Source organism: Podarcis melisellensis (assembly GCF_964234715.1).
Source record: "Podarcis melisellensis genome assembly, chromosome: 18".
Taxonomy (NCBI): domain Eukaryota; kingdom Metazoa; phylum Chordata; class Lepidosauria; order Squamata; family Lacertidae; genus Podarcis; species Podarcis melisellensis.
This window is the reverse complement of record NC_138536.1, coordinates 9,134,804-9,149,204: the sequence shown is the minus strand read 5'-3', so window position 1 is coordinate 9,149,204 and position 14,401 is coordinate 9,134,804. Positions and strand designations below refer to the sequence as shown.

General features: G+C 46.5%; 1 protein-coding gene across 1 annotated transcript; it reads left to right on the top strand.

Moving 5' to 3' along the window:
- Positions 1-12,832: 12,832 nt before the first annotated feature.
- On the top strand, positions 12,833-13,973 carry LOC309360915 (E3 ubiquitin-protein ligase RNF167-like). Its single transcript, XM_081895899.1, has one exon. The coding sequence runs from the start codon at positions 13,156-13,158 to the stop codon at positions 13,873-13,875; it is 720 nt and encodes a 239-aa protein (XP_081752025.1). The 5' UTR covers positions 12,833-13,155; the 3' UTR covers positions 13,876-13,973.
- Positions 13,974-14,401: the final 428 nt, after the last annotated feature.

Genomic DNA, 14,401 nt, shown 5'->3' with positions numbered 1-14,401 from the left:
CCTGCTCCTGCCAACCTAGCAGTTTGAAAGCACACCAGGGCAAATAGATAAACAGGTACCACTGCACAGGGAAGGTAAAACTATGTTTCCATGCGCTCTGGTTTCTGTCATGGTGTTCTGCTGCACCAGAAGCGGTTTAGTTCTGCTGGGTGGGCCACATGACCCAGAAAGCAGTCTGTGGGTTCTGTGCAATAAATTCATGAAGAAGAGGAGGAGGAGTTTGGCTTTGATATCCTGCTTTATCACTGTCCTAAGGAGTTTCAAAGGAACGTGGGTGGTGCTGTGGTCTAAACCACTGACACTTGGGCTTGCTGATCACAGTGAGCTCCTGTTGCTCAGTCCCTGCTCCTGCCAACCTAGCAGTTCGAAAGCACACCCAAAAGTGCAAGTAGATGAATAGGTACCTCTCCAGCAGGAATGTAAACGGTGTTTCCATACGCTGCTCTGGTTCGCCAGAAGTGACTTAGTCCTGCTGGCCACATGATGTGGGAAAACTGTCTGCAGACAAACACCGGCTCCCTCGGCCTGAAAGCCAGATGAGCGCCGCAACCCCAGAGTCGTCTGCAACTGGACTTAACTGTCAGGGGTCCTTTACCTTTACCTTTTTCATCTTGAAAGTAAGGCAAATAGCAACCAGCCCAGACCCGAGAATTTCACCAGGGACAACAATGTCCTCTCCTCGTCGGAGTTTTGAGCACTTATTAGCTCTGAAGACTCGAAACGCATGCTCCACGTCAGGCGTTATTATCTCCTGAGCATCCCAACTGTCTCTCCCCCCCCCCCATTCTGTTGCTACAAGGAAAGGGGGTGTTTGCGAGCTGCTGGGAAGTGATAGCGCTCTCTCTCGCTGGGGGGTGTTGCAAGATCTAATTAATCTCTAATTAGCATCTGCAAACAACGGCTTGCGGTCTTGAGGCAGAAGGGGTGCAAATTGCAACCCTCCTTCTCAGGGTCCGGAGCCAGGAGCAGCTGGCCTCTCAGCGGTGCTCAGAAGCTGGAGATCACATTCCCATGCAGGAGGAAGATTTCCTTTCCAGGAGAGAAAAAAGAAGGAGAAGCATGTTGTCTTTCCCACCCACTGCAGCTGGCAGAAACCCAGAACGTCTTAATTGTCAAACTTCAGCTTTGTTTGCCTTCTCTTCGCCCCCCCCACCCCTCCGCCCTCCTTTCCCAGCCTCCCGAAGGACTGGGCTCCACTGTCAAACAGCTCTTGCCATCAGAAAGCCCCTCCTGACCTTTGGCCAGACTCTCCTTTCATTGCTTTGAGGTCCGGCCCTCTGGAGCAGGACAAAACGTGCTTGCTCCATTTTCCATGTGATGTATGGAAGCGAGAGCTGGACCATAAAGAAGGCTGATCGCTGAAGAATGGATGCTTTTGAATTATGGTGCTGGAGGAGACTCTTGAGAGTCCCATGGACTGCAAGAAGATCCAACCTCTCCATTCTGAAGGAAATCAGCCTTGAGTGCTCACTGGAAGGACAGATCCTGAAGCTGAGGCTCCAATACTTTGGCCACCTCATGAGAAGAGAAGACTCCCTGGAAAAGACCCTGATGTTGGGAAAGATGGAGGGCGCAAGGAGAAGGGGACGACAGAGGACGAGATGGTGGGACAGTGTTCTCAAAGCTACCAGCGTGAGTTTGACCAAACTGCGGGAGGCAGTGGAAGACAGGAGTGCCTGGCGTGCTCTGGTCCAGGGGGTCACAAAGAGTCGGATACGACTAAACAACAACAACAAAGAACGGAAATCCGAATGGCAGAAGGGCACCGGCGGCAGGAGGCCTCATTAGGTAAAGCGCGCCTTGGTTTAAGAATGGTTTTGGTTTAAGAACGGACTTCTGGAACATATTAAGTTTGTAAACCGAGGTACCACAGTACGTCAAGGACCGCCTCTTTCCATATGAACCTACCTGGACCCTGAATCATCCTCTGAGGCCCTCCTTAATGTGCCTCCTCCACGAGAAGTCTGGAGGGCAGCAACCCAAGAACAGGGCCTTTTCTGCAGTGGCTCTACCATCTATGGAATGCTCTCCCCAGGGAGGCTCACCTAGCAGCTTCATTACATATCTTGTAGGCGCAAGGAAAAGCATTTCTCTTCAACCAGGCCTTTGACTGATTAACATGCGATAGCCTCTCAAACGAATTTGTGGGAGAGGAGTTATTGGCTGGTTTTGATTTCAGTGGCGTAGTGTGGGTTGTCAGCACCCGGGGCAAGGCAAGTAATTTGCGCCCCCTAACCCGTGTAGGGGCAGAGAGCTGTGAGTGCGAGCACGCCCTCCCCAGATGTTGCGCCTGGTGCGGCCGGGCCCCCCTGCACCCCCACGCTACGCCACTGTTTGATTTCATTGTGTATTTTGTGTTCTCGTTTTGTCTTTTTATGTTGTGATCTGCGAATGGTGGTATAAAATTTAATAAATCAAAATAATAATGCTACTAATTCAGTGTACATCCTAACTTTTCCCCCAACGGAGTCCTGGACAGTAAACACATCTGCTATATATTTTAGAAAATGGTTTGTCTGTCTGTTTTTCCATTGGCTTTCTATACATTTCCACCTTTCTGTCTCTTGAGATATGCCGCCAAGGTCTGGGAAGTGAACAGTGTTTTGTTTCAAAATGGCAAACCAGACCATGACTCTGGCATGACTTCAGCCGATTTTGGGCGTGACAGGTCCGAACTCTCAAATGACGCTCTCCGTTTAAAAGTCACGGCGTTATTCGGTTTCTACAAATTCCCAGGCAGTGCTGAGCACTCCGTGGTAGTGAATAATAAAACGATTTTTAAAAGCATTCCAAAGGAGCATAGTTTCTCAGGGTTGCCAGGAGCGCTGTCTTTCAGCTGTCAAATGCCTGGGTAAGCAGGAATGTTTATAAATTGCTTCCGGAAGCCAGCAAACGTAGTTCCATTAATTCTGCTATTCTGCCATGGTCAGAGCCCACCTGGAGTTCTGTGCCCGGTTCTGAGCGCCACGGTTCAAAAAGGCTACTGACCAGCTGGAAGGTGTGCAGAGGAGACCAACCAAGATTATCAAGGGCCTGGAAACCAAGCCTGATGAGGAATGGTTGAAGGTGTCGGGTAGGTTTAGCCTGGAGAAGCAAAGATGTTTTAACGATTTTCAATTCTATACATTTCAGTCATTTTATAATCATCTTAACATTTCAAAACTTGGCTCTTCCTTTCCCCCTCTTTCTGCGGTTCCTTAAATTTATTTTTAGTATGTTCTGCATATACAAATTTACTCACATATTCATCTACTTTAAATATATACTCTTATAAAACTGAAGGTTATTACCATAATCCTGCCAATGTTCTTATCTGTTTGCAATTTATTTGTAAATATTCAATAAACCATTTTCCTTCTTTTATATGAAAAAGTTTGTTATCTTGATTTCTTATTCTTCCGGTAGGTTTCGCTATTTCTGCATAAGTTTTTGTATCCATTCTTCCTTTGCTGGGACTTCTTCGTCTTCCCATTTTTGGGCAAGTAACATTCTTGCCGCTGTGGTCGCATACATGAAAAAAAATTCTGTACAGTTTGGGTAGCTCTGTCCCTATAATTCCCAAAAGGAAAGCTTCTGGGTTTTTATTATTATTATTATTATTATTATTATTATTATTATTATTATTATTATTATTATAATACAAATGTTATTTTAAACATCATTTTCAATTCATTATATATCGTTTCCCAATATGCTTTAACCTTACTACAAGACATATGATAAAAAGAACCTTCTGTCGTCGTTTTCCCCACACAGTTTTATATTCTTTAATATTGTACAGTATAAACAGTACAATGAAAATGATTGGAAGACTCGTTTTGTCAGAAGTCCTTTTTATTTAAGTGTTTATTTAAGTATTAATTAGGAAGATTAAGGGTTTTTTTTGTGCACGTAAATCTGATTTTTCCTCTTTCTCTGTATTTTCTTCTTTTTTTAATTCTTTTTTCTTTAATTTTCTTTTTGTAGCATGAGATTCTAAATTCTTTGTAGTATGAGATTGTAAATTAATAAAGATTTTTTAAATTTTTTAAAAGGAACCTTCTTTCTCTTTACATTTCCAACACTTATTTGATTTGGATTTATGCATTTTTGCCAATTTAAGGTAAAAGGTAAAGGGACCCCTGACCATTAGGTCCAGTCCTGGATGACTCTGGGGTTGGGGCGCTCATCTCACTTTACTGGCCAAGGGAGCAGGCATACAGCTTCTGGGTCATGTGGCCAGCAGGACTAAGTTCTTGCAAACCAGAGCAGTGCACGGAAATACCATTTACCTTCCTGCCAGAGTGGTACCTATTTATCTACTTGAACTTTGACGTGCTTTCGAACTGCTAGGTTGGCAGGAGCAGGGACCGAGCAACAGGAGATCACCCCGTCGTGGGGATTCGAACCGCCAACCTTCTAATCGGCAAGTCCTAGGCTCTGTGGTTTAACCCACAGTGCCACCCGTGTCCCCAATTTACTCGGTGTTAATTACCATCAATATATCATTTCCATATAATTTTCTCTTAGACCATAGCATGCTATGTTATGGAGAGGTGAATACTGAGAGGTGAAATGAGAGCTATCTTCCAAGAATCTTCTGGCAGTAAGAGCTGTTCCACACCAGAAGGGACTCCCTCAGAAGAAGGTTTGGTCTCTCCTTCCTTGGAGGGTTCTAAACAGAGGTTGGATGGACATCTGTCATGGACGCTTTCGCTGACATTCCTGCATTGCAGGGGTGTAGGGATATCGCCAAGTGGACAGTGGGGTCCGGAGGGAGCACACTCTCCACCAGCAGGCAGCCACAGTCTGCCTGCACCAGTGACCCTGGGGTGCAGTGAAACCCCCCCCCCTCAGGCAAGCCACGGCTGTCGGAACATCGTCCCCTTGGTCTGACCTTTTGCGGTCTCAGCAGTCAGCGGTGTCCTGTCTGTAACCTTTTCCCCTGAGACCTTTTGTCTCCTTCATCATACACTGTGCAAGGGGAAAATGACACGGTGGAAACAGGTGCCAAAATAACTGTGGACCACCCCACGATCTCGGGATTGGAAGATGTGTAAAGGTCAAAGCCCAAAAATGTATCTGCCTGGCTTGCATATTTGTCTCAATAAAAGGAGGCTCCACAGGACGAGCCAGCAGCTTGCTTCAGCCCACCTGTGCGCAGCTCACTTGATGATCAACACCAGTAAAGGCGGTGAAGGTCCTGTGTGAGTGTCTGGAAGCGGTTGGAGGATGGATGGCGGCTAACCGATTGAGGTTGAATCCTGACAAGACAGAAGTACTGTTTTTGGGGGACAGGAGGCGGGCAGGTGTGGAGGATTCCCTGGTCCTGAATGGGGTAACTGTGCCCCTGAAGGACCAGGTGTGCAGCCTGGGAGTCATTTTGGACTCACAGCTGTCCATGGAGGCACAGGTCAAATCTGTATCCAGGGCAGCTGTGTACCAGCTCCATCTGGTACATAGGCTGAGACCCTATCTGCCTGCAGACTGTCTCACCAGAGTGGTACATGCTCTGGTTATCTCCCGCTTGGACTAATGCAATGCGCTCTATGTGGGGCTACCTTTGAAGGTGACCCGGAAACTACAACTAATCCAGAATGCGGCAGCTAGACTGGGGACTGGGAGCAGCCGCCGAGACCATATAACACCGGTCTTGAAAGACCTACATTGGCTGCCAGTACGTTTCCAAGCACAATTCAAAGTGTTGGTGCTGACCTTTAAAGCCCTAAACGGCCTCGGTCCAGTATACCTGAAGGAGCGTCTCCTCCCCCATCATTCTGCCCGGACACTGAGGTCCAGCTCCGAGGGCCTTCTGGCGGTTCCCTCACTGTGAGAGGCCAAGTTACAGGGAACCAGGCAGAGGGCCTTCTCGGTGGTGGCGCCCGCCCTGTGGAACGCCCTCCCACCAGATGTCAAAGCGATAAACATCTACCTGACATTCAGAAGACATCTGAAGGCAGCCCTGTTCAGGGAAGTTTTTAATATGTGACATTTCAGTGTATCTTTTATCTTTGTTGGAAGCCACCCAGAGTGGCTGGGGAAACCCAACCAGATGGGCGGGGTACAAATAATAAATTATTATTATTATTATTATTATTATTATTATTATTATTATTATTATTGTCTTGGGCCTTCACTTCACAGGGGGTTGGACCAGATGACCCTCAGGTCCCTTTAAGCTCAACTTTCCCATGATTCTATGATTCTAATTTCAACGGACCTATTCTGAGTAGAATTTAGATCCATCCCACCAACATATTTTTATTTTATTTTCAAAAAAGGATGAGCCCTGAAGCTGAGCTGATACAAAGGCAGTTGGAAAAAATATATATTAACAAAGGCAGATGAAAGCATATGATGTTTCACATGAATGAGAATCCCAGACCCAGGGACAAAAAATTAAAAGGTAAAGGTAAAGGTACCCCTGCCCGTACGGGCCAGTCTTGACAGACTCTGGGGTTGTGCGCCCATCTCACTTAAGAGGCCAGGGGCCAGCGCTGTCCGGAGACACTTCCGGGTCACGTGGCCAGCGTGACGAAGCTGCTCTGGCGAGCCAGAGCTGCACACGGAAACGCCGTTTACCTTCCCGCTGGTAAGCGGTCCCTATTTATCTACTTGCACCCGGAGGTGCTTTCGAACTGCTAGGTTGGCAGGCGCTGGGACCGAGCAGCGGGAGCGCACCCCACTGCAGGGATTCGAACCGCCGACCTTTCGATCGGCAAGTCCTAGGCGCTGAGGCTTTAACCCACAGTGCCACCTGCGTCCCTGACAAAAAATTGCCAAGCGTTAATATCGAGATGTGGAAAATATGGAAACAACAACAAGGAGAAGTAGGACTAAGATGTGGAGATATGCTCCAGAGATCCAGACCGTGGGGAGCCCCAAGAAATTAATAAATACAATTTGGACTATATTTGGATATTTTTTATTTTAGTTTTTTTAGTTTTCTATTATGATTGGGTATTTAATTGGATTTTTTTTTATTGGAAAATCAATAAAAATGATATATATATATATATATTTTAAAAAAAGGATGAGCCCAAGGTACCAAACGCAGCAGCCTCACTTATTCTCTTCCCAAGACGACCACGTCTTCTGCATATATGCAAAACGTTCCGTTTGAACCAGGACAGGTCTGGCAGCAGCCTCAGCCAAGTTTCTCCTCACAGGCCACTGGCTCCGGCTCCTTATCCCATCCTTGCACATTGAAGAGTTGGATTAGTCTCAGCTCAATCCCTTGCCTCGTAATCCCCGGAGGGTTGGCAAAGCAAGAGAGGTGGGAGGCAAATAATGGGGAGAGGGATGTGCGCAACGTGGGCCAGAAACTACGTCTGCAGCATCCTGAGAGTCGGGGAAGGGTCCTCACTGCGCGAGGAAACCTGGCAATGGCCCAGTGCTGGGAAGCAGCAGGCGTTGGAGGAGCTTCGAGAATCGTAGTTATTCCTGAATAACAGAACCGCAATTCAGCAGAGTGCATCTTGCTACAAAAGGCAAGACTAGAATCCTAGGCTTAATAATAATAATAAAAATTTTATTTACTGTATTTTTCGCTCTATAGGACGCACCAGACCACAAGACGCACCTAGTTTTTGGAGGAGGAAAACAAGAAAAAAAAATGTGAATCTCAGAAGCCAGAACAGCAAGAGGGATCGCTGCGCAGTGGAAGCAGCAATCCCTCTTGCTGTTCTGGCTTCTGGCATAGCTGCGCAGCTTGCATTCGCTCCGTAAGACGCACACACATTTCCCCTTACTTTTCGGAGGGAAAAAGTGAGTCTTATAGAGCATAAAATATGGTATATCCCGCCCTCCCCAGCCGAAGCCGGGCTCAGAGCGGCTAACAACAATAAAAGTAACACAACATTCTAAAATCCATTCATTCTAAAATCAATTCAAAACCAAATTAATGACAACCATTGGGCTAGAATTCTGTGTGGATTACCAAAGGAAGGGGTCAGACTGTGCCTTGGCCAAAGGCCAGGCGGAACAGCTCTGTCTTGCAGGCCCTGCGGAAAGATGTCAAGTCCCGCAGGGCCCTAGTCTCTTGTGACACAGAGTTCCACCAGATCGGGGCCACAGCCAAAAAGGCCCTGGCTCTGGTTGAGGCCAGCCTAACCTCCCTGTGGCCCGGGACCTCCAAAATGTTTTTGTTTGAAGACCGTAAGGTCCTCCGTGGGACATACCAGGAGAGGCAGTCCCGTAGGTATGAGGGCTTGCAGAGTTGGGTCATCTAGACCTCCTCAACCTCAGCCCTCCAGATGTTTTTGGACTACAACTCCCATGATCCCTAGCTAGCAGAACCAGTGGTTGGGGATGATGGGAGGGCTGGGGCTGAGAAAGGCTGATTTAGTCCAACCCCTTTGCAATGCCGGAATCTCAACTAAAGCATGAAGGACAGGTGACCATCTCACTTCTCCTTAAAGACCTCCAAGGAAGGAGAGTCCACCACCTTCCGTTCCACTGTCAAAGAGCTCTTGCCACCAGAAAGTTCTTCCTAAATTTAGTCGGACTCTCCTTTCCCGTCATAGGAATCCACTGGTTTGGGCCTGGCCTCTGGAGCAAAGGGAAAACGACTAGTTCTCACTCAACTATGGAAGAATCCACACCCAGAAAGGTGAAAGGAGTTTCTGCTACAGGCCAGAGCATGTCTCCGGATAAGCCACACACAGTACATCTACCTGGAGGGAGCCTTGTATGTTTAGCCTAGAAAAAAGGAGACAGAAAGGAGATGTGAGAGCCATCTTCAAATATCTGAAGGGTTGCCACATGGAAGATGGAGCAAGCTTGTTTTCTCCTACTCTGGATGGTGGAACCTGAACAAATGGTTTCAAGTGTGATGGCCTGGGACTCGGGCCTGGACTCGGAACCGGAGGAGACTCAGTCTGTACTGGATCCTTTGCCTCAGGCCTCACCTGAACCATTTTCAATGGGTCTTCTTTCTGAGTGGGATTTTAAAGATTTCCCAGCCAGTCTGAGAAGAGCTGCTTTTGGGTCTGCAATCACAAGGACTAGAAACCTGATGCATGCGGTTTTATTTTTATAAAATGAAAGCTGCTGAATACCGCAGCCACTTCCGCATCCCGTAAGTTTTCCGCGCTCCTCAAAGAATAGCTGTGTACAAATAAATATCCCTGCTGACAGATCTGTAGGGGAACTTGAGAAATTATAATGATATCCTTCTGCTTCCTGTCCTCCCACGTTGATAGGCACATTGACAGACACATCAGCACGGAAGAAGCTTTAAATGTGCTTTTAGGATTACGTGCAAAGATTCCCTCCAGTGTATTTGAATGGGGGTGGGTCTGAACAAATCCAAAAGCTCGGATCTGCAAATGCATTTCCCCCTGGTTGCGCTGTCAGTGGGGAGCGGGGGTGTGTGTGTGTGACGGTCCGTGGATCAGGTCTGTGACAGAAACGCCTTTCATTCTCCCAAAAATGCACTCCCATGACATCACGATTTGTGAAGGGGCCCGCCAGGAAGTGGTTGCATAAAAGGCATGGAGGAAAGAGACAACTTTGCCAAGCATGGAGAATGGAAATGATCCCCTCAGTTGGACGTAATGTCAGCAGCTGCTGGAGAGATGTTTTCTGGGAATCAAATAGCAAAGGACCACATGGCCCGGGGCAATCCTAGAATTGGAATAGGTTGAAACCCTCTGCTTGATGCAATTCTCTGGGTGTATCATGGGTTGTTTTGTACTTGCTTTGAAGAATTTCTGATTAGTAAAGCTGATGGGTTTCCTTTTATTGTAGCTTTTGTGCACCCAATTGCTTCAAGCTGCGCAACATTAATATCTGCCACAAGAGGAGGTAAAGGTAAAGGGACCCCTGACCGTTAGGTCCAGTCGTGGCCGACTCTGGGGTTGCGGCGCTCATCTGTCTTTACTGGCCGAGGGAGCCGGCGTACAGCTTCTGGGTCATGTGGCCAGCAGGACTAAGCTGCTTCTGGCGAACCAGAGCAGCACACAGAAATGCCGTTTACCCTCCTGCCGGAGCGGTACCTATTTATCTACTTGCACTTTGTTGTGCTTTCGAACTGCTAGGTTGGCAGGAGCAGGGACCGAGCAATGGGAGCTCACCCCGTCACAGGGATTTGAACCGGCGACCTTCTGATCAGCAAGCCCTAGGCTCTGTGGTTTAGACCACAGCACCACCTGCATCCCCGTAAAGTAACATAACATTATATATAATAAAACTGTAATCGTCATATCAAAAAATTGCAAAGCACAGTTCCTGGTGGCAATAAAATATCCTATTACTATTAACCTTCTATATGTTTTTATTGTCATAAAGTCCAAGGATAGTCAAGTCCAACAATTACAATGTACAGTTCCTGTTGGCAATGCCATTTCAATGCCAGTTTCTGTTGACAACGCCATCTTCCTTCTGTCTTAAAAGTGTAACAAACAAACTTGCCTTCTGCATAGTCCTGTGTCTTGAGAGTGTCACAAACAGAACTACTTAGTAACAACAAGGCAGCTAATGAGACACCCTCTGCCAGCGTATCTGGGACGTAGAATTACAATGCCATATGAGCGAAATGATCAAACATCCAGCAATAAGGGACCATGGGAGAGGTTTCTCTCCAGCTAATTATCTGTCAGGTCTTCAGGTACAGTGGTGCCCCGCAAGACGAAATTAATTCGTTCCGCAATTTTTGTCGTCTAGCGAATTTTTCGTCTTGCGAAGCACGAAATCCCATAGGAATGCATTGAAAATCAATTAATGCGTTCCTATGGTCAAAAAAAGTCTAAACAAAGCCAAATTTGCTACAACAACAGTTTATTAACTGCTCTTTAAAGTCACACATACTGTAAAGAGCAGTTCAAAAACTGAAGGGAAAATAAATTAACTTTATAAACAAAACATGTCTTTGTTTTTAGACGTCGCGAGACGTTTTCGTCTTGCGAAGCAAGCCCATAGGGGAAATTCGTCTTGCGAGGCAAATCGAAAACGGAAAAACCTTTCGTCTAGCGAGTTTTTTGTCTTGCGAGGCATTCGTCTTGCGAGGTACCACTGTACCCAAATACAGACGGTCTTTTACCCTCGCCAGATTTAACGTTCTCCCTTCTGCCTTACTTCAGGGCAGATTTGAGGGTAAACCATGTACAGCACGGGTCTGCCCTTGTGGCTCGTTGGAAGTTGAAACTGCTTCACATGTGCTATTACGTTGTCGTCTTTATGAGGATATACGTTTGACTTTTATTACGCCTGTTGTGCAAAAGTCCAGGAAAGAACCGGAATACCATAGTTTAAAACTACTGCTAGAGGACAAGAATCCCACGACTACATTAAATGTAGCTAAATTCTGTGTCTCTGCAATCAATCGCAGGAAGCAAGTGGCATTCCATAATGACCAAACCCCTAAATGTTAATTACAGAGGGCACTCTAATAATTAATTTTAATTTTTTATATTTAAATCTTTGTTATATTCATATTGTCTCTTGTATTTCTGATATTTTTTTATGATCTATGATATTGTGTGTGTTGACGCTGGTCTGTGACCGTATTAATAAATTCATTCATTCAATGATACACCCTTTTTTTTTTTATAAATGTTTATTGAGATTTTTCAAATACAGATGCACAAATAATAAACAACTTTACTTATATAACATAATTTCTTCACTTCTTTGGACTCCCTCACATCTCCCGCTCCCACTTACATCGTTAAAAAAAAGAATTTTCATGTAAATTATCATCTTGTTAACAATCTTATGTCCCTTCATTTAAATACATCTAACATTTCTCCAAAGGGTTTATATTTTCCTTAGTCTCCCTTATCGTCAAATTCAGATCTAATTTGGTGGTGGGCAATTATTTATGATCTAGCATCCTTATTAACAATCAGCCAAATCACAATATTTCAATGATACACCCTTGTCTCGCCCATTGGGCTTCCATTCCCAACAGCAAGGTTTTTTTTTAGACAGGCTGGCTGGGCTCCCTCGCCCGCTTGCTTGCCTCAGCCCCTGGCACCCAGCACCCCCTGGCCAGCCCCAGAGGCACCATTCGCCTGCGGGGCTTGTAGCCAAGGCTGCTGCAACAAGCACTCATGCAAGCCTTTGGGAGTCAGAGATGCAAGAGGCCATCAGAGGGAGGGAGGGAAGGGAAGAGGGACAGAGTCCAGTGTTGCCCGCGACACCCCTGACCACCATTCAAGGCACCCCAGGGTGCCACGGCACAGTGGTTGAAAACCACTGGCATAAAAGCATATGCATATTCAAGCATAGGTCCGTCTTCTTAAATGGGCAGGGTAATAATAATAATAATAATAATAATAATAATAATAATAATAATAAATTTTATTTATACCCCACCCTCCCCGGCCAAGACTGGGCTCAGGGCAGCTAACAACCAATAATAAAAACAAGCTGATTAAAATACAACATTAAAACATTAAAATATAGCCTATTATTATTATTATTATTATTATTATTATTATTATTATTATTATTACGGTCAGAGCTGAAATCAGTGCTCTCTCTCTCCCCCATAGCCTGCAATCACCTGCATCCAACCTAAGGCATCCATATCTCATTTTTTTGTTCTCTGCGGCTTCCAGAGAAAAACTAACAGGCAACTCCCTTCGAGATGGAGATTTGCTACTGAATACCTGAATCACATGATCTAAAGCAAAACATTACGGGAGAGCTAGCCGAGAACATCGGCTGTTAATTATTAACCTGTTTAGAGCTTCAGTGGAATTTTCCAGTTTCCCTTTAGCAATACACATACAGGCATTCAGTTCGCAATGAAACAATTAACACTCCCTCTTAACACCACAGGAAGAGCGGGCCGCCCTTGCTAGAAGTCTGAACTGACCACATGCAGAACAACTTTTGAAATCGGGCTGAAGGCCATGTGCGCTCGTGGGGCCCCTGGGTTGCGCAGATCCCTGGCTGCCTTGGAGGACATATCTAATACATTTCCTAGGTGGATTGAGGTAGGTGGCTGAGGTCATGAGGTCACAAAGACCTCTGGGCAAATTTCCTGGGAAGGCTTTACTCATCAGGCAGCCCTGGTGCTCTGGGGGAAGATCAGCCACCTGTGCTTCAACACCAAGAGCTTGGCCTGTTCCACTTGCCTGGCCGCGGTCTGGTTTCATGGATGATCCAGTAGGAACTACCACATTGATGCTCCCACTGCCCAGAAAAGACCTTTAGACAGATCCACCTATGATCTATGCAAGAATGCACCTAATATCTCTTTCACCTCCTGTTCATCTGGTCTCAGGGATCTCTCTCCTGCTCCTCTGCATCCCTTCCAGCGATGCCTTAATCCGTGCAGTGTACAACCACAATGGTATCAGCCAAGATTTTGATGCCCTGCCTTCCCATTTTGGACCTTCTCTGCACCGCGAAGGTCTTTTGGGTCACCTTGTCGAAGCCAAGCCAGCCAACGCCTGCCAACCCATCGACACCCCGCCGCCGGCCAACAGCTCCTCCACTGCCTTCATCGCCCTCATCCAGAGGTACGACTGCCCCTTCACCACTAAGGTCCTTCACGCTCAGCGAGCCGGGTACCATGCCGCCATCGTGCACAACGTTGACTCGCAGGCTCTGGTGACCATGTTGGGTGAGAATGAGGCCGTGAAGGAGTCGGTCAGCATCCCTTCTTTGTTCATCAGTGAGTCGGCTTCCACCCAGCTCAGAAGGATCTTCCATTATGACCACACCGCTTACATCATCCTTGTCCCTGAATGCCATTGGCTATCCTGCTGGGATGCTGAGCCCAACTGCCAATCACATCTTCAAAGGTCTAGGCAAGGCCTCCTGAAGCAGACATTCCCTTGCCTGCCGACGCGCTGCCACTTGTTCAACGGCATCCATTACCTCCTGTTTGGCCTCACCCTGGTCATCTGGGTGGTGGCTTTGTATGTCCTCTGCTGCTTTTAATGACATTGGGGTTCGGAAGCCACTATGCAGCTAGACAGATGTTCCTCAAGGCACTTTATTCGGCGAACTTGCAAAATTAATACATTGTCCACAAATGAGATCTTCTGTGGCTTCTTCTCCCTCACTTCTCCCCATTCTCTGAATGGCTCTTTGACAACCTGGTGCCCTCCAGATCAGCTGCCACTAGCCTCACAAAACATAGTCATTTTGGAAATTTCCCATCAGCCTCCCCGCAAACTGTCCCATCATCCTACAATCTTCCCATTCTTATACTTTGAGGCATCTCTCTCTCTCTTTCTCTGTTGATCATAGAGAATTCTAAGAATTACCTTATGTTCTTCTCTTTCCAGTAGCACCTTAAAGACCAACTAAGTTAGTTCTTGGTATGAGCTTTCGTGTGCATGCACACTTCTTCAGATACACTGAAACAGAAGTCACCAGACCCTTCTATATAGTGAGAAGGTGGGGAGGGGTATTACTCAGAAGGGTGGTGGGAATGGGTGATTGGCAGATAGCTGTGATGAGC

Coding starts and splice junctions, on each gene's coding strand:
- LOC309360915 (XM_081895899.1), top strand. CDS start 13,156: ATGATCTATGCAAGAATGCACCTAATATCTCTTTCACCTCCTGTTCAT.